At 38.1% G+C, this 21,620-nt stretch overlaps 1 protein-coding gene across 1 annotated transcript in view; it reads left to right on the forward strand.

The window, feature by feature from the left end:
* Positions 1 to 21,620, forward strand: part of LOC126248026 (muscle calcium channel subunit alpha-1) — a 922,345-nt gene that overhangs the window by 657,919 nt on the left and 242,806 nt on the right. The window contains exon 22 of the mRNA XM_049948623.1: positions 18,023 to 18,110. Coding sequence (XP_049804580.1) covers positions 18,023 to 18,110 — 88 coding nt within the window. The remainder of the gene's footprint in view (positions 1 to 18,022; positions 18,111 to 21,620) is intronic.

Here is a 21,620-nt window from a genome sequence, read left to right on the forward strand (position 1 = left end):
GAGCTTGGATCCCCTCTCATCACTGCCCGTGTTGTCCCATCAGGTGGACTGCAGTGTCAGATGCTGTGAACTCGGATGTCATGATGTACGCTGATCCTGGTCCACTGGTTAGGTAGGCCCCTTTGTCTGTTTGAAATTATCACAGCAGCTCATGCCCTGAACTGTAGTGGAGGTGGTGAACCCATGGATGACCCGTCAGTGGCAGCTGCACTCCCGGACTGTTGCATCAGTTATCCATGGTTACGGAACTTCTGTCATTATGCCAGGCTGCAAGTGTAAGACTGGCACATTGTGGCAACAATGGAACTATCTTACACAAGAGTTACAGTATAATAATCAGAGAATCAAGTTTGAACAGTCCTATTGATCAACTGCCTCAAAGCTAGCTGGTCAGGGTATTTATATTGAACTGAGGAGAACTTTGCTGTGAGATGCCATTTGTAATGACTGAATCAGTCCCATTTATTTTGAGTGTTCAGCAGTCTCTGGGTTTGCTTAATGGGTTTTTTTCAGCACTGCAAGTGCTCCATGTGGTCCCTGATAGTGTTATTGTTTACTGTTTAGTGCATCTTACTCAATGTTATGAGGACAATGAAGGCAGTTTGATGTGCACTTGTCTTACTTTTACACTGAGCTCACTTGCACTTGCCCACAGGAGTGCTGATGTTGCACTCTTGGTGACTGACTAACCTTGTCGAAATGTTTACACCTTGTGGCAGGTTTCTGTTGACACATCCCTGTGCTGAAGCAATCTTGAGCTGTGGGACTAAAAAAATTTCTACTCTTCCATTTACCTACTATCTTAGTACATAAGACCTCGAAAGACCTACTGATGTTCTCTTATCTGCTATTTTGATGTTTTCATTTGGACATTTTTGACAAAAAACAAAGGAGGATTATTATAGTGTTATGTCCTATGTTCATCTTGGTAATTATAAAGGATACACTGCCTTAGTTGACAAAAATATGTTGGGGGAACTGGCCATTGTCTTTCTGAAAGAAGCACAATGCCATTTGCTTAATACCGGACAACCTAAATTGGAATGCTCAGATGGTGATTCAGTTCCAGTTTTTCCATAAGTGCTAGTCAAATTTTTTTAACCACTGGGACAGCTCATTTTGTGATAGCAAAAAACTGAAAAGCATAATAATCTCCAGTGATTAATAACATGTCATATGAACAGTAATTTTAAATATCGTATTTCATTTTGGTTTGAATTGCAGGTCAGTTAGTGGATAAGTTGAATATTTCTATGAAGATGACCTTATCACAATATGAACTAACAGTTTACCTAGCAATCTAAGGTCATTACATTTCTTTTTTGGTGACAGTTAACAACAACAATAATATTCCTAAGGTAACTTTTCCGTCCGCAAAATGATGCAAAATTCCTCATTTAAATTTAAAATAATCAAAAATACTTTGATTTTACTTTCCTTATTTTCTTTACTTGAACATCCTAGGTTGATTCATGGGACTCACTGTACCATCTCACATACTGATGACAGTAACACTGTTGATAGTAAACTGTATGGTGGATGTGTATATGAGTTTAGTTTATTCTGTTTATTTAAAAATAGCATTTTGCAAGTTACATATACAATATTAGACCACCGTAGTTCTGTATTCTTGCTCTGTAAGACAATTAAGTACTTGAAGGTAAACATCTTCACTCACTTCACTTCAGCAGTTGTTGCTTTTCCAGCCTCACCTCAGCTAGTGGTTATTTACCTAATTGTATAGAAACAATCAAAACATAAAACAACTTCATGACAGTTACAGTGATATGGTTTCTAAAGAAGGGATTAAAATTTGTCAGATCAGAGGCTTGAAACCGATATCAGTTTAATTCATGATGACCTACATAATATGGACATCCTTTTGAAAATAAAGGACCATTACTTCAATTAATTTGTTCTTCCTAGAACCATTTTGAATATCACTAAGCCTTAAACTTAATCCAGTATTTCTCACTTGCTGTTAGAGAGGTGTGAACTGTGTAACAGCACTGTGCAGTGTCCCTTTCTGCTTTCCATTCATCATAAACATACAGACAATAAAAGTACACACTAGATACTCTATAACTGGCCACAAGGGTCAGTGACAGAACATTATCATTGGATCCTAGGATATGACTGCAATATATGTCAAGGAGTCCTACTCTGCATCATTTATCCAGAAAGTGATCACCAGTTTTAGTCACATAACGATTGGCTTGAATTTTAAGTGGCAGTAATTTTCAGATATAGAATAACAAAAACCAAACTTAGCAATTATACGACTTAAAAACTAGTTTTGTTTAGGTGACCAAAATAATAATACATTTTATCAATTACAACATTCTGCAAAGCAACAATTACGTTATATTGTATAAAATATTCTTAGCGTGTAGAAATCATTACCTGGTAGACCCTAAGTGACAACAATTATTAAGCCAAACCACAATTCAGTTTTGAAACGGAGTAATGAAAAGTGGATGTGCTCATGATAGGCAATTACAGCTTGGCTAGTATGTTAGTATTTTAACAACATGTTATATAGATCATTTGAACAATTATTTTATCAAAATAATCTGAAACTATTCAGTTTACAGGATATGTATACATGATTAGTGTTATCATTAATGAAAACACTACTTTTTTTAGTCCTGCTCATGCAACTACACTTCAAAACAAGGCTTTTTTCAGGCTACCATTTTTTAAATACGAGGGCGGTTCAGAAAGTAACCTCCGATTGGTCACAGTGCGGGTTGTGGGGGGAGTAGCGACGCCATCTGTGCGTTCACGCACTCAACAGGTCAGTCGGCATCAAGCCGTGGTCGAGTGAACGTCGTAACTGCGCTAGTTTAGTTTTTGTGGCAGTTTGAAATGTGTGCTGCAATAGAAAACCCCGCCAAATGTGAAGTACGTGCTGTCATAAGGTTTTTTACAGCCAAAGGATATTCTGCAGCAGCTATTCATTGTGAGCTTTGTGCCGTGTACGGACCAAGAGTTATGAGTGAAGGAGTTGTCCGTGAATGGGTACGTTTATTTAAATGTGGACGAGAAAACGTTCATGATGAAGAGAGGAGTGGTAGACCATCATTGGTGACTGACGAACTCGTTCAGACAGTTGATGCAAAAGTTCGTGAAAATCGACGTTTCTCAATGTCGGAGTTGTCTAGTGGTTTTCCACAGATTTCTAAGACTCTCTTTTACGAGATAGTGACAGCAAGATTGGGTTACCGTAAGTTCTGTGCACGATGGGTGCCCAAAATTCTTACCGACCACCACAAAACTCAAAGAATGGCCTCTGCATTAGACTTTCTGTCACGTTATGAGGACGAAGGAGAACCATTGATAAACAGAATCGTGACCGGTGACGAAACCTGGATTAAGTACGTGAACCCTGAGACAAAAGAACAATCAAAGATGTGGGCACATTCAAATTCGCCTACCAAACCAAGAAAAGCCTCGCAAGATTTTTCTGCCAGAAAACTGATGGCAACGGTGTTTTGGGATGCCAAAGGGGTGTTGTTGGTTGAATTCATGGAACGTGGTACGACCATTAATCAAGACGTGTACTGTGAAACAATAAAAAAGTTACGACGGGCTATACAGAACAAACGCCGTGGTATGCTGACTTCCGGTATCGTTTTTTTGCACGATAACGCCCGTCCTCACTCTGCTCGCAGAACAACGGCCCTTCTTGAGTCCTTCAAGTGGGACGTTATCAACCATCCACCTTACAGCCCAGACCTGGCGCCAAGTTATTATCACCTCTTCATGCATTTGAAGAAATGGCTCGGGTCACAGCGGTTTGATGACGACGAAGAGCTCAAAGATGCGGTCACAGGCTGGCTCCAGGCACAAGCGGGTGATTTTTATGCAGAAGGAATTTCAAAGCTTGTGAAGAGATACGATAAGTGCCTCAATCGCTATGGAGACTATGTAGAAAAATAGTGCAAAGATGTAGTTGTAAGATGTATATATTAAAATATTTTTATTTAACTTGGTGTATTTTTTTAAATCAACCGGAGGTTACTTTCTGAACGGCCCTCGTAGAAAGTCATCCATGGAATCGAAGGAGTTGTCCAGGAGTAATTACTTTAGGTTACATTTAAAACTTGCTTTGTTACCTGTCATGTTATTAGACAAATAATTAAAAACTTTGGTTGCTGCAAATTGAACTCCTTTCCAAGCCACTAACAGATTTAATAATAGGCGGTAAAGGTCAGTGTTTCCACTAGTGTTTGCAGGTATGGGCACCACTGTTCTTAAACTGTGATGATATAGTTATGCTGAATTTCTTTAGTGGATGTACTTATTGTGGCAGTGTAGTTCAAACGCCTAATTTCTTGAAGAGGTACCTGTATGTTGACCATGGGAGAATACCACATATTCTTACTGCTCACCTTTGTGCAATCAATACTTTCTTTCTAAGTGTTGAGTTACCCCAGAAAAATTATTCAGTAAGGCATTATTGAGTGAAAATATGTAAAATAAGTCTGAAGCTTGTTTCCAAGATGAGCAATTATATAAGGAGCAACAGTAGCTAAACTTAACTGTTTGAGAATCTCAGTAACGTGCATCTTCCAGTTCAAATTTTCATCAATATGTACACTGAAAAAATTGGAGCATTCTACCCTACATAGTGACTCCTGTTCATTGCCTGAGTTTTTCATATAACTATTTGTTGTACAGAACTGAATGTAGTGTGTTTTCTCGAAATTTACAGAGAGTTCATTTTCAGAGAACCACTTAATAATTCTTTGAAAAACCAATAACAATCTCTTCTGTGGCTTTCTCTTTAATGGGATTTGTTATAACACTAGTACTGTCTGCAAAAAGATCAGTTCCACTTATTGAATGTTAAGTGGAAGGTTATACATATATATAAGGAATATAAGTGGACCGAAAATTGAACCCTGTGGGACTCTTTTGTGGTTTCTCCACAGTCACTAAATTTGTCTACGCTTACATCTTTGTTTAAATTATTTGGCACAACATTTTCCATTCTGTTTAAGTATATTGAAACCACTTGTGTGTAAAAACATTAGTTCCATAAAACCTGTGTTTTTCTAAGAGTTCTATATGATCTACACACTCAAATGCCTTGAAAATATTACCAAAAATTCCAGCTGCGGATATTATTATTTAAGGCTGGTAATCTTTGAAGAGTGAATGTATAAATATCATTCTCAGTTGAGCAAACTTTCTGGAATCCAAACTTTGATCTGCAAAGTAAATTGTTTCAAATGTTTATAACTGTATTAATTTCAGTGAAGGGCATTGGTGCTACTTCAGGTTGCTTAAAATGTTGGGTAATGACATTTTTAATATATTCTCTTGCTGCTTCAACTATTTTTGCTGCTACATTTAGAATGTGATTAATAAAAGTGCTCACAACTTCTGAATTATGTCACAACATGACCACTTAGTTTACTTGTTATGCTATCTTGTGCACTGGTGGGGTGTCCTGTCTCATGTTTGACAGTATTTCATATAGTTGTAATCTTATTTTCTGCATTATTAATTTCTGTCAGGACCTACTTCTTGACATTTTAATGACTTTTCTTAAAATATCACAATATTTTTTGTGGCACAGAAGTAATATTTGATCCTGACTTATTCTGGCCTTTACATGTTAGAGGACAGATCAGGAACAGGATGTCAGGGTAACAAATCAAGCACTAGCCTTAGCCAGGTAACAGAGGACATAAGGCACTTCCGCAGAAATTTTGGCAAAGAGGATCTGGTTATTGAAGTAAAGGGGGATGGAAACAGACTGATTAAGGACAAATATTACAGCTTTAGGGGTGACCTGTATGAAATAGGAGTAGCAATTACACAACAGATATGAGTTTATGGACATCCTGCAGTGTCATGACCAGTTCTGGGTTAACATTGCTGTGAGCCATCTGAATGCTGAGTTGAGTAGGCTGCTGCTGACTGAAATGAAATCTCATATGACTGCAGTACCTGTTGCTGTGATAGGGAGATGGGGATATACTAGAAGTGGACTACACCTGAATAGTAGAGAGGAAAGATAGGTTGGCTGAGCTTCTTGCAGAAAATGCTTGTGGGGGCTACCATCATACAAAGCAAGATCCTTGTGGTTACTGGTGTCAGAGATGTAAGTTTTTTAGGTGAGAATTGAAGTTCAGGTAGAAAAGAAGTCAAAATAAAAGAACAGCCCCACAGAACTATTAAGAATGTGCAGGAAGTAAGGGTAGCTTATTTTATGAAAATATTAGAGAATTGAGTAATAATGTAGAAGAGCTCCTTGTATATTTTGAAAATTTAGAGAGCTCTGTAAAGATAGACATCATGTGACTGCCTGAGAACTACATAGCTACAGGATTAGAGAATTACATGTAAAAGATTACACTCTATTTGCTTATTTATGCAAAGCTAATACAGGAAAAGGAGGAGTTGTTGCATATATTGAGACAGAAAACAAGTTCAAAAAAATTGAGACACGTAGATTTGTAGCAATCACCACTTAGAAGTGTATGCTTGTGAATTAATACTGAAAAATAGTTCACTTTAATTGTAACTGTATATAGATCCCAACTGGGAAATTTTGAATTTTTTATGGTGAACCTGAATTCCTTGTTACGCTATTTGTTAGGCAGCATCAAACAGTTAATAGTCTGTAGTGATTTAAAAGTAGATTTTCTGAAGGATTCTGATAGGAAAAATGACCTGGAAACCTTATTTGGATCCTACAATTTGGTCTCAGTAGTTAATTCTCCAACACCGGTGGATAACACAGTAAGACCCTTATTAATAATGTTTTCTTTGGTGAAGCTTTAAGAAAGAAAATAATTGTTTACCCCTGACAAATGCTCTATCTGATCATGATGCATAGTTAGTTAGGCTATTCCTCAGTGGAAATCAGTTATAATAATTAATGACTCCAGAACAAACATTTTTAAGAATAGTTTACGAAAGGTGACATGGGATGAAATTTATAATGAACCAAATGCTAACATAGGACTTAATCTGTTCCATGATAAATACATATCATTAGTCGAAAATGGCTTTCTGCAAAAGCTAATCAGAACGGACATTAAACAGCCATGTAAGAAAGACATGGATCACTAAAGGGATTAAAGTATCTTGTGATAGGAAAAGAGAAATGTATCTGTTGACAAGAACAAGTAGAGATCCCGCAGTAGTTGTACAGGACAAAAACCAGTCAAAGTTATTAAAAAAATTAAGGAACATGCACATTTGAAGGATCAGCAATTCCAACAGTGGACTTAAGGCTTTAAGGAATGTAGTGAAACAAGAGACAAGACAACTAGCCACAGAACAGGATAACATCAGTACTGAACTGAATGGAAGGGCTATAAATCACAGGGCACAGGTACCAAATATAGTGTACAATTATTTCTTAACTTAGTAGAAAGTATAAGGAAAAACAGCTCAAGAGAAAAGTCATAACCATGTGTGTTGAAAGAGTAACTCATGTAAAATTCAATCATGTGGATGTATCAACAACTTATCCTTCTTAAATTAAGACAATTGTACATTATCTCAAAACTAATAGCTTATCTGGTTTATTTACAATAGAGTACTAAAGATTTGTTCTCATATAATAAGCCCAGTCTTATCTGAGATGTGTAATGCATTACTAACACAAAGAATTTTTCCAAAGAGACTGAAATATGCCATTGATAAACCCCTCTTTAAGAAAGGCGATAAGAGACTTTCGGTAACTACCTACCTGTTGCACTGCTGACACCATTTTCCAAAATTTTTGAGAAGGTGCTGTATTCTACAATAGTATCTCACCATAGCAACAATATCACCCTCAGCAAATCACATTTTGAGTTTTAGAAGATTATCTCTACTGAGGAAGCCATTCACATGTTCACTCGCCAAATTTACAAGCATTTAATAATAAAATAGCACCAGTTAGTATTTGCTGTGAGCTATCTAAGACATTTTACAGTTATCCTAGATAAATTGAGGTTTCATGGGAGTGAAGGTATATCCAACCAAAGGATAATGTCATATCTACTCAAGAGAAGGTAGAAAGTTGTATTTAGTAATCTAACCAAAATAATGTGGGAATGTAATTCCGACTGGGAAGAAATCATGAAAGAATGTCTTGCTCATAAATGTGCTGAAAGAATAACATGTGATGCTCAGGCATGATTATGTTATAGACATCTGTTTAAGGAACTGGGCATTTTGACTACCACTTCACAGTATATTTATTCCCTCCTGAAGTTTGTTGTAAATAATCCTCAGCAGTTACAGAGGAACAATGGTGTATATAATTACACTGCCAGAAGAAAAATGGCATTCATTACACCACATTAATGTTGTCTTTAGCACAAAAAGGGGTCCCCATAGTGCTTCAAACAAAAAGTTTTGATCACGTAACCAGTGATATAAAATGGCTGACAGACAGTGAGGGAAAATTTGAAAACAAACTGAAAAAGTTTCTCCTTGATAACTAGCTCTATTCTGTATAAGATTTCTGTTACTGTAAAGTGTAAAATGTTGGGGGTAGGAATTACTAACTCACATCCATATATTTAATAATAATAATAATAATAATAATAATAATAATAATAACACAAAAAGCTTTTAAATGTTCAGCATGTAGCCATATTTACAAATTAATTTGCAATGTGAATGTAGAAGGACTATTTCCCACATCATTATGATTTATCATGCAAATGATCCATGGAACATGAAACTAAGTTTTATCTCTCACACTTAACTTCTCCATCCCTGTGGTTACAGGATGATCAGAGAGACACAGAACGTCTTTCACTTCAGAAGTTTCCACACATTATAGACATAGAAGAAGCTCATTTTTCTTGTTTTTTAGTCCTTTAATGTTCTGGTATATCAAATTAATTTTACTCAAACAGTCCACAGTTGTACTGCCAGTCCATAGTGTGCAACGTTCACAATATTTTGGCAATCAGACATGTCGCCATCATCAGGTGCGCTGACGAACTGAGCTCCTGAGGTCAGGCTGCCGTCTGAAATCCCCTCACATCACGATGCGTTCTCTCCATGGTCTGCGCCTGCGCATTAGTGGTCAGTGAGATGCTGGTGTCGGTGTCTGTGGTGGCGTTGGTGTAATTGCCTCATCTGCCCTAGTCACCCATTCATTTCCTTTGCTGAGCGTCTTTTTAATTAGACTCAATGTTGGTTCCCATGCCCTGCTGAGGTTGTAGCAGCAATCTCGGTTGATGAGTCCACCCGTGGTACGAATTTCGATAGCCTCTCTAAAGACACTGTCCAAGTATTTAGATTTCAGAGCCAGGACCCTGGTATGTTGGTAGTCCATTTCGTGATTTTCAGACAAACAGTGCTCTGCGACCGCCGACTTTTTGGGGTACCCAAGTCGAGTGTGCCTCTGATGTTCTCGGCAACAATCTTTGATGGTGCAAACTGTCTGATTAATATAAGTCTTCCCACATTGACATGGAATCTGGTATATGTCGGCCTTCGCCAAACTGAGTTCATCTTTGACACTTCCCAATAATGCTAGCATTTTATTTGGTAGGCAAAAGACAGTTCCTACTTGGTGTTTCCTCAATATTCATCCGATTTTCCCCAATAATGTGCCAGTATACGATATATAGGCAGTGGCTATCTCTTTTTCTATGGCTTCTTCCATCTCCACATGCTGTACTGTAGAGGTGGGGCGGAGCGCACATCTGATCTGCCATTACAAGTACCCGTTTTTCTGGGATACAGTTTTGAGGTGTTCCAGTCCTTGGGGCAGACTCTTGTGTGTCAATGATGGTGCGCACCCTGTGCACCAGTGTTTTTAGCACCCCATTCCTCTGCACAGGGTGGTGGCAGCTATCTGCTTGCAAATACAGGTCAGTGTGTGTTTTCTTCCTGTATACCCCTTGGCCCAAGGTGTCATTCATTCTTCTTTTGACCATGACATCCAGGAATGGTAATCTTCCTTCTGCTTTGGTCTCCATAGTGAATTTGATGTTCGGATGTATGGAGTTCAGGTGTGTAAGGAAGTCTAGGATCTTGTTCCTTCCATGGGGCCAGATCACGATCATGTCATCCACATAACGTAGAAAAAAAGTAGGTTTCCTTTTGGATGACGCCAAAGTTTCCTCCTCGAAGTACTCCATATATAAATTCACGACCACAGGCAAGAGTGGGCTCCCCATTTCGGCTCCTTCTGTTTGTTCATAGTATTCTCCATTAAAGAGAAAATACATGGAGGTCAGAATGTGCTTGAAAAGGTTGGTCATCTTCTTGTCAAATTTCTGTGCAATAAGCTCAACTGATTCTTGAAGAGGCACCCTGGTGAATAATGAAACAATGTCAAAACTGACCAGGATATCTGAGTCTTTCAGCTTGAAGATGTCGAGACGTTTTACAAAATCCACAGAATTACAAATGTGATGAGGCATTTACCCACTTAAGGGCTTAGTAATTCTGCCAGGTATTTGGCCAGCAAATATGTAGGTGGCCTAATATTGCTGACAGTTGGGGGTAATGGCGCCCCTTTTTTGTGGACTTTAGGGAGTCCATAAAGTTTTGGCAGTACAGGTCCTTGAGGTGTCAATTTCTTGTCGACACCCTCTGCTAAATCTGCATCCTTGAGAAGAGCTGCTCTGGTCTTGTTCTCCACCTTCATTGTGGGGTCAGCATTGATCTTCCTGTAAGATTTGTCATTTAGCATGCTCTTTATCTTCACAGTATAGTTGTTAAGGGAAGGAACAAACATAGCATTGCCTTTGTCAGCCGGTAAGACAACAGTCTCAGTGCTCTGCCTCAGGTCTTGAAAGGTCTTGAATGGCTGCCCTCTCCCTGCTGGTAATATTCGACTTGATCGGTTTAGTTCTCGTCAGAGCACAGCAGGCATCCAGGCATACTTCCTCAGCTGCTTCAGGTGGTAGTCATGCAGCAGCCTGTTCAACTGCACTGACAATGTCTGCTACCGGCGTGAACCTAGGTGTGGGAGCAAAATTAAGTCCCTTCTCCAGAACAGAAACTGCATCCCCAGTCAGATCAATGTCCGTGAGATTGATAACCATCTTGCGTGGAGCCTTCTGCGATGGTTTGTCAGAGGGAGAAGAAAATTTATATAATTGACATCCCAAGGTCTTCTTATGTGCAGAATTGGCAGTCACCCAGGTAACATCATCAACCCAGTCCCAGGTCCCAGAATTAAAATGATTGGCTAGTTGTAGGTATAGTTTAAGTTGTCCCTGGTAGTTGTACTGAAGGCTGCGTCTGGTAAAGTGTACCCTCTCATGAACCAAGGCAAGGCTAGCACGCTTCATAATTCTTTTAGCTGCTGCAGAATTGATGTGATGCATGACCTTAGCAAAGTTTGGCACAACGAAACGACATCTCTTCAGAAAAGCAAGAGCACTCAGCAAACGGATCCTTCAGTGGCGCAGTTTGTGAAATTGCTTCATGCTGCGATACATCTCCTCCACGTAGAGGTAAATGATGTAATTCTTCAGAATACTATGAACAAACAAAAGGAGTTGCAATGGGGAGCCCACTCTTGCCTGTGGTCGCGAATTTCTATATGGAGTACTTCGAGGAGGAAACTTTGATATCATCCAAATCCAAACTTACTTGTTTTCTACGTTATGTGGATGACACGTTCGTGATCTGGCCCCATGGAAGGGACAAGCTCCTAGACTTCCTTAAAAACCTGAACTCCATACATCCAAACATCAAATTCACTATGGAAGTGAAAGCAGAAGTAAGATTACCATTCGTGGACATCGTGGTCGAAAGAAGAGCAGGTGGAACCCTGGTCCACAGGATATACAGAAAGAAAACACACACTGACCTGTATTTGCAAGCAGATAGCTGCCACCATCCTGCACAGAGGAATGGGGTGCTAAAAACACTGGTGCACAGGATGTGCATCATCTCTAATGCAGAGAGTCTGCCCGAAGAGCTGGAACACCTCAAAACTGTATTCCGGAAAAACGCTGTACTCGGAATGGCAGATCAGACACGCTCTCTGCCCCACCTCTACAGTACAGCGTGTGGTATGGGGGAAAATAGGATGAATATTGAGGAAACACCAAGTAGAAACTGTCTTTTGCTCACCAAATAAAATGCGAACATTATTGCGAAGTGTCAAAGATGAACTCAGTTTGCCGAAGGCTGGCATTTACCAGATTCTGTGTCAATGTGGTAAGACTTGTATTGGACAGACAGTGCGCACCATCGAAGATCGTTGCCGAGAACATCAGAGGCACACTTGACTTGGGCACCCCTACAATGTGGTGGATGCAGAGCACTTTTCATCATAAAATCACGAAATAGACTACCAGCATACCAGGGTCCTGGCACAGACATCTAAATACTGGGACAGTGTCTTTAGAGAGGCTATCAAAATTCATACCACAGACGGACTCATGATCCGAGATTGTGGCTACAATCTTAGCAGGGCATGGGAACCAACATTGAGTCTAATTAAAAAGATACTCAGCAAAGGATCGAATAGGTGACTAGGGCGGACAAGGCAATTACACCGATGCCACCACAGTTGGCGACACAAGCATCTCACCGACTGCTGACATGCAGACACGGACCGTGGAGAGGACTCCTCGTGAGGGGAGGGGATTTAAGATGGCAGCCCGCCCTCAGGAGCTCAGTTCGTAAGCGCACCTGACGATGGCGACATGTATAATCGCCGACATATTGTCCCCATTGGGCACTAAGGACCAGCATCACACCCGTGGACTGTTTGAGCAAGAAATACGCTGGAAGAAACTGGAGAATCAAAAATTAATTTTACTTTTCTGGAAACTGTTACATATAATATTGTTCTGTTCAGTTCGAATTTCTTTCAAGACTGTCCCGCTATAGCCTGACTCTAATCCAAAAAAATGTGTCCCCTCTGGTTTCATTAATCACAGAAATATTATCTCGTATGTCTGTGGCCCTCTTATACTTTCCCCAAGCTCCTCAGCTAACCTGTCCTTCCCGTTCTTATTCAGGTGCAGGCCTCGATTTGTATATCCCCATCTCCCAATTGCAGCAACAAGTATGCACAGATATGAGATCTTATTTTTACGTGGCTGACAGCTGTGTTAACCCAAGTCTGGTCATGGCACTGTCAAACTTTCACATGTGTGGTGTTGTTGCTCCTATTTTCTCCAAGTGACATATGAATGTACAGTCTAAGCTACTATCTAAGCCTTTTCCAGTCATGCCTTCTATAAATACCTGATGATTTTCATCAAAATTTCTGCACAAGGACTGGCCGTGGTGGCCGTGCGGTTCTAGGCGCTGCAGACCGGAGCCGCACTGTTGCTACGGTCGCAGGTTCGAATCCTGCCTCGGGCATGGGTGTGTGTGATGTCCTTAGGTTAGTTAGGTTTAAGTAGTTCTAAGTTCTAGGGGATTGATGACCACAGCAGTTGAGTCCCATAGTGCTCAGAGCCATTTGAACCATTTTTTTCTGCACAAGGGCCCTATGTTCTCTGTCACTAGGCTAAACTTAACAATATGTTTTATGATCCTTGTGATATGATGTCCTAGGCTTTGCTGTCCCTGTATCATTTATCACACATCCCTCCCACAACTCTCTTCTTTTTACTTGACTTTTCTACTGACCTAGCCTTAAAGTTGTTCCTACAAGTCTACTGCACTCTACTTTGCTCAGAAAGTACTTCAGGCTCTTCTCCTATTTCTGGTAGCAAGTGAAACTGATTCCTAACTGCAATTTGAAATGTGATTTCTGAGGTTCTCTCTTTTTGTCTATTACTTGTCACATTTCCACAGCTCCCATTGTCTCTGCCCCCCCCCTCCCCCCAAACCTATCTAATTCAAAATATGCCATTTCTTATTATGCCTGAATGACACAAATCTTTCATTATTGTTTCACAACTCTCCTGCCTCAACTACATAATCTAGAACTTTACAGGAGAGCCTGATCTGACACTTAACTGTCTTTCCCATTACAGTCACCGCAGTGAAACATCAACCATCAATCCTGACACATTTCTTCCATACTAACCAAACTATGGCAACATCCACATTTTTCACACATGATGCTAGTATTACAGTAAACTAAAAAAGCACTAAGACACCTTAAACTGTACTAAAGTGACAATTAGTTAAAAAAGTATCTTCGGATGAATTATGCAGCTAAATTCTAGGCAACAGGCAGACAGAAAAACACAAGAATGTTAACAATGCACAGATGCTCTCTGTACGTAAGCTTTAAATCATGCAAGACATGCAACGAATTAAAAATTATGAAAAACATGGCAGTGTATTCAAACAACACTTTGCACTCCTCAGCTGCTGATGTTTTACATTTCTCAACCTGTTTTACATTTTTTGACCTGTTTTGGAAACAGACTTTCACTGCTTTTCCTGTGCCTAAATTTCACTTAGTGCCTTGAGTGCCTTTCATTTCATTTTCATTAAAAATTTAAAATGTTTTGAATTATTAATGATGGTTTTAACAATTTTTCTTCTAAAAAATCATGAATCACATTTTAAATGTGTGCTCCATTTAAAAAATGTGTGTCAGTGTCCAGATAGTAAAGGATTGTATACAGCTTTGATCCAAGAAAGCAAATGGTATGCTCCATAGTGTTTGAAATGAAATAATTTTATCATTCTCACCTTTTGCTTTGAGTGCACATAACCAGTCTGATGAGAGGCTTCTCATATTATAAATAATGTGGGTTACATAAAATAATTCATATAGGATTCCAATTCATAAATTTAATAAATTATACAATTGTTTACAAAGTGCATTATCAGCCACCAGTTAATTGTCAGCTGTGCCTGTGCCTGGTAGCACATTTAATGAACAATCATGAAATATACACTCTGCAGCAACTATTTATGTATTTAGTCAGTATGCCTGACCACTGAAGTATTTGTTGTTGCAATTTCACAAGTAATCTGAAGATATTTTGGAAAATAATTATTATGTGCACATACACCAGAGATATATCAGACAAAGAAATAACACTGTAACACATTTATGATTCAGAAACTGGAAATGTGTGTAAGAATGATTAAATAATGTGTAAAGTGTACAATTAAAAAATTCATTCCATTGTGAAATACAGCTCAGTGAAATTCAGGCTTAGAATATTGTAATGTTACATAAAAGCAATTGAGAAACAAAAGATTTTTGTAAAGGTTGTTTTAAATTACCACTACCAGTCACAAACTTTGTCAACTATTGTATTACTTATTTATTAACAATATGTTTTGAGGGCATACCTCATCTTCAGGCTAAATGGCATTACAAAAACAACTTTACAATAAGGTCATGCTGATTGTAAAGTTGTTTTTGTAATGCCATTTAGTCTGAAGATGAGGTATTGCCTCAAAACATGTCACTAATAAATAAGTAATACAATAGTTGACAAAGTTTGTGACTGGTAGCAGTAATTTAAAAAAACCTTTACATATTTCTTGAGACAGTCACGGTCGAAAAATAATCAAAATGCCTTCAAACAAAAGATTTTGTTATCACTTTTCACAAAATTATCATTTCTCCCTTTAAAAATTACTCAAGTCCATTGAAGAGATAATAGGAATATCGCTCTGTAGAGTTGGGCATGCTACTCTTCAGTTGTTGAAGGACTAATTAACCTCCATTAATCCTGCAGCTCTACATCCTGTAGGTAAATTTGAGATTGGTAACCCATTTCTGTTTCATATCACAAATATCATAAACCACTAATACATGGAAGCATCCAGACATGGATCATGCAATCCAGATTACTCTTTCCTTACAATATTAGTCAGCTGTCAGACAACATCTGGCTGCTTAAACCAATCATTGTCTCTGTGATGAAATAAGTAATCACCACCTCACAAAAGATGATAGTACACAGAGTAGGAAGTGAGTCAGTTCTTGTTAACTACTTTAAATCTATCGTAATGCTAGGAAAGGCTAGATAACTACACACCATATAGTGGAAATGTTGACTTGCAGACAGGCACAACAAATCAATTCTGGATTTTCCATTATTTGATATAGGGAAAAGAATTTCCACAGCAGCTACTATCATTAACAAAATATTGATGTGAATATTTAACTGCTTTTGAAAAGACATATTATTTATTGCAGATCCTATGTATAAAATATCGCCAGTGGCAAGGAATACTTTCATTCTTTAAGTCCTATATTTTTCTAATCCCTCTACTCCAGTGGTTCTCAAACTTTCTATCTTTGCTCCCCTTCATAAGGGAAAGTAATATCAACCCCAACCTTTTTTATTAATAAAAAATAGTCACTTTTTATATTTTCTTTGCCTTATTCTCAGGTTTAGCAAATCCAGTTTAGAAGGATTTTACACAACAGAAACCAAAACTGCTATAAGTGTTGTAACAAAAATATGGGAACAAATTCTTTATCTTTATCATATTTTCAATTATTCAAAAACTGTGAAATAAAAAAAAATATTTACAATTTCAGCAAAGAGGGATTACAAGAGCATCAAAATTTTAAATTACAAAGTTCATAGCTGCCAAAGCTGAAAAGCCAGTCTTCTACAAGTGTGTTGTTGCAAACTGAGTCAGGATCTTCATTGCATTATGGCTCAGTGTTGGGATTTCCTTGCTAATATGTATGTAAAACTCCAACAAAGACACTACATTAAATTTACAGCTCAGTGAAGTATCACAATTGAGATAAATAAGTTGTTACTGCTCTTTTTTGTGATATGATGCTCCAGGAGTACTGTTGAGTGAATTTTTGACCCAATTATATTTATCAAAATTATTGCTGAAATACTTGTTGAAATGTGCTTTTAGTGTTACTAGGTGGTGGAAGCAGGCTTTTATCTCAGTTGGAAGCATTGTATTATTTGTGTCCTCTAACAATGACTCCAGTGTAAGGAACATATCTAGCATGCCACATTGCATTCAAGTTTGCCACAGCTCTGATTTCTGTATGAACACCTTCACTTTTTCATTCCGAGAATTGTACAGTTGTCTGATAACTTTGAAGTGATGTGTTAAGAATATTTAGTTCCTCAAAAGTGTCAGTGAGCTAAGCCATATTCAATAGAAAATCTACATTGCTGAAACAGTGTGCCAGAGAGTGACTTTTCTGCTTTAAGAAACGGAAAACATCATTCTTCAGTTCAGACATTCTTTTTACTACTTTACGCTTGAAAACCATTAAGGATTACTAAAAAAAAAAAAAAAAAAAAAAGAGCAGTTGAGTGTGTTCAGCACCCATCTCCTCACATAGCACTTTAAAAAGCCATGAATTTATACAGTATGCCTTAATAGTAACTGCCCCTATAACCGTTTCCTGCACTTAATGAAGGGGTGGGCTATGTTTTTGAGTCGCCAGAGCCTCCCGTGTATCATGCAGTGAGTCTATACTGCATCAACTTTAACTTTTGCATGGAATCCACCATAAATTGCAGACTTTGAGTGAGCTCCATCTGCGCATACTCCAGTGCAACTGTGCCATGGTATCCCATTTTGATTAAAAAAAAGTATTTATCAATAAAAAGACTTTGAGCTGTAGCTGTTTCCAGTATTCACTTATGGAAAAGCAGTTCCTCTTGAATATTAAACTTGTCAACAAAATGAACATCAGTATCAAATGAATATCTTTATGACTATCGGTTGCTTCATCTACTTGAAGTGCGGATTAGTTGTTACGCAGCTCATTAATTAACTGCTCAAATAAATCATCAAAAAACTGTGACTGATGCCCGAACAACAGGGAACTGACATGCATCAAGATAAGAAAATAGTGCATTGATAGTGGCTAGGCAGTAATGGAAATCTGGATTTGGGTAATAAAACCTGCAAAACAAAACAAAACAAAAAAACAAAAAACAAAAAAAAGACTGATTGCTGCACTCTATAAATTATAAATCTTACACATATAAGGATAATCACAAGCAATACATTCTGTAACATTTGTGAACTGTCATCCAGTTCCATAACATGAAGGAGTAGAAAAAGATCTGTTAAATGCTACTTGGATACTAATCACTTACTCTTTCTAAGATATTTTTCTTATTTTAAACTTTACCTGTAATTGTTTGTTCATCATTCTTAGGTCAAACGCAATTTCTGTGGTGAAAATACTAAGAGTTTTGAGAGTACTTCGTCCATTGAGAGCAATAAATCGAGCCAAAGGATTAAAGGTAATTATTTTAAATTGCATTTGTAGTGTGTAAAAATAATTTCTTCATAAACTGTGCCTTGTAGTGAAAATGGGAGGTATTTTAATGCACTGAATTGATGATTATGATAAGGGTGATAAATTGTGTTATTAACTGGAGGAGTTCCATATCATTGACATGAGATTATATAAAAATAGTTAGAGAGATCTGTTATGATATGGAATGAAAAATAAGTGTAAGTAACTAGTGCTGCTGAAAGTATCAGTTTCTCCTTCTCAGAGAAAGCTTACATTAGAAATTAGGCTTACGATACATGCTACTACCTAGCTTCATATCACATTCACCACACACACACACACACACACACACACACACACACACACATACACACACACACACACACACCCCTAAGCACCTGCAGCTACCTGTGTTGTTTATCGTACCTGAATGTCCACTGGCCACTGTTCGTAAGGACTTCGTGAAGCAGTTTACCGGACCCTGAAAATGAATAGCTCACATCTTATCATCTTAACAAACTGTGTATATGAACCCTATCAAACTGTGTCTTACATTCTTACTGATGCACCGCTTAGTCTTTGTGTATTAATCTCTTTGTTGAATTTGATACAGTTACATTTAAGAAGTTGTTTGAGCCACTATGCTCTTGGATTGTAGTGTCAATAGATATTGTACAGATGTTATTTCACATGACATTTATTGTGTTTGTCAAAACTAATTTTTCAGTGTGACTTCTGTACTGTGCAGTGATTGAAACAATGTGTGCAATCTACCTGCCAAACATCAAGTTCTCAGCCAAATTCTGCAATCTTCCAAAGTCATCTTTTCAGTGTTTCAGATATTCGGTGTATTAATCTCTTTGTTGAATTTGATACAGTTACATTTAAGAAGTTGTTTGAGCCACTATGCTCTTGGATTGTAGTGTCAATAGATATTGTACAGATGTTATTTCACATGACATTTATTGTGTTTGTCAAAACTAATTTTTCAGTGTGACTTCTGTACTGTGCAGTGATTGAAACAATGTGTGCAATCTACCTGCCAAACATCAAGTTCTCAGCCAAATTCTGCAATCTTCCAAAGTCATCTTTTCAGTGTTTCAGATATTCGGTGGTATAGTCACACTCAACAGTCATGTGTACCACTTGAAGTTATTTTTGTGTTCCATGCCACCTCTCTCATATACCCTGACCAAGTGACATTGCACAGTTGTTAATTCTCTACATTTGCATTCAAGTGACTGGAACTCATATCACTGTCTGGTTACCTATATTCATACTTCCATTGTTTCCTTAAATCTCTTAAATAACTGCCAGAATTGTTCATTTGAAAAGGCATGGACTGTTTCCTGTATCTATCCTTCTTTATGCCAATATTACAATGCATGTTTGATCACATCATAATAAATATTACTTCAAACTCTCATCTAACTTCCTTCTTTCCAATTTGACACCAGATATTTAGGAAACTTGTCTACTACCTCACAGCTTCCTAGGCCATTTTTATCTGCCTTTATGTATTTACATTACCTTGAATTAAGTATCACTGGTGTGGTGGTTGTTTTCAGCCCAAAGACTTGTTTGATGCAGTTGTCCATGCTACACTACAATGTGCAAGCCTCTCTATCATCAAATAAACACTGCAACATACATCCTTTGGAACCAGCTTACTGTATTCATCAATGTTTTCCCTCTACAACTTTTACCCCCTACACTTCCCTCCAATTATAAATTGGTGATCTGTTGATGTCTGAGAATGTGTCCTGTCCTTAATCATAGCTAACACTTGGTTCAAGAATCATAAAAGAAGGTTGTATACCTGGAAGAATCCTGGAGATACTAAAAGGTATCAGATAGATTATATAATGGTAAGACAGAGATTTAGGAACCAGGTTTTAAATTGTAAGACATTTCCAGGGACAGATGTGGATTCTAACTACAATATATTGGTTATGAACTGCAGATTGAAACTGAAGAAACTGCAAAAAGGTGGGAATTTAAGGAGATGGGACCTGGATAAACTGAAAGAACCAGAGGTTGTAGAGTGTTTCAGGGAGAGCATAAGGGAACAATTGACAGGAATGGGGGAAATAAATACAGTAGAAGAAGAATGGGTAGCTCTGAGGGATGAAGTAGTGAAGGCAGCAGACGATCAAGTAGGTAAAAAGACGAGGGCTAATAGAAATCCTTGGGTAACAGAAGAAATATTGAATTTAATTGATGAAAGGAGAAAATATAAAAATGCAGTAAATGAAGCAGGCAAAAAGGAATACAAACGTCTCAAAAATGAGATCGACAGGAAGTGCAAAATGGCTAAGCAGGGATGGCTAGATGACAAATGCAAGGATGTAGAGGCTTGTCTCACTAGGGGTAAGATAGATACTGCCTACAGGAAAATTAAAGAGATCTTTGGAGAGAAGAGAACCACTTGTATGAATATCAAGAGCTCAGATGGCAACCCAGTTCTAAGCAAAGAAGGGAAGGCAGAAAGATGGAAGGAGTATATAGAGGGTTTATACAAGGGCGATGTACTTGAGGACAATATTATGGAAATGGAAGAGGAGGTAGATGAAGATGAAATGGGAGATAAGATACTGCGTGAAGAGTTTGACAGAGCACTGAAAGACCTGAGTCAAAACAAGGCCCCGGGAGTAGACAACATTCCATTAGAACTACTGATGGTCTTGGGAGAGCCAGTCATGACAAAACTCTACCATCTGGTGAGCAAGATGTATGAGACAGGCGAAATACCCACACGCTTCAAGAAGAATATAATAATTCCAATCCCAAAGAAAGCAGGTGTTGACAGATGTGAAAATTACCAAACTATCAGTTTAATAAGTCACAGCTGCAAAATACTATTGCGAATTCTTTACAGACGAATGGAAAAACTAGTAGAAGCGGACCTCGGGGAATATCAGTTTGCATTCCGTAGAAATGTTGGAACACATGAGGCAATACTAACCTTATGACTTACCTCAGAAGAAAGATTAAGAAAAGGCAAACCTATGTTTCTAGCATTTGTAGACTTAGAGGAAGCTTTTGACAACGTTAACTGGAATACTCTCTTTCAAATTCTGAACATTGCAGGGGTAAAATACAGGGAGCGAAAGGCTATTTACAATTTGTACAGAAACCAGATGGCAGTTATAAGAGTCGAGGGACATGAAAGGGAAGCAGTGGTTGGGAAAGGAGTGAGACAGTGTTGTAGCCTCTCCCCGATGTTATTCAATCTGTATATTGAGCAAGCAGTAAAGGAAACAAAAGAAAAATTTGGAGTAGGTATTAAAATTCATGGAGAAGAAATAAAAACTTTGAGGTTCGCCGATGACATTGTAATTCTGTCAGAGACAGCAAAGGACTTGGAAGAGCAGTTGAACGGAATGGACAGTGTCTTGAAAGGGTAATATAAGAAGAACATCAACAAAATCAAAATGAGGATATTGGAATGTAGTCAAATTAAATCGGGTGATGCTGAGGGGATTAGATTAGGAAATGAGACACTTAAAGTAGT

Source organism: Schistocerca nitens, chromosome 3 (genome assembly GCF_023898315.1).
Source record: "Schistocerca nitens isolate TAMUIC-IGC-003100 chromosome 3, iqSchNite1.1, whole genome shotgun sequence".
Classification (NCBI taxonomy): Eukaryota; Metazoa; Arthropoda; class Insecta; order Orthoptera; family Acrididae; genus Schistocerca; species Schistocerca nitens.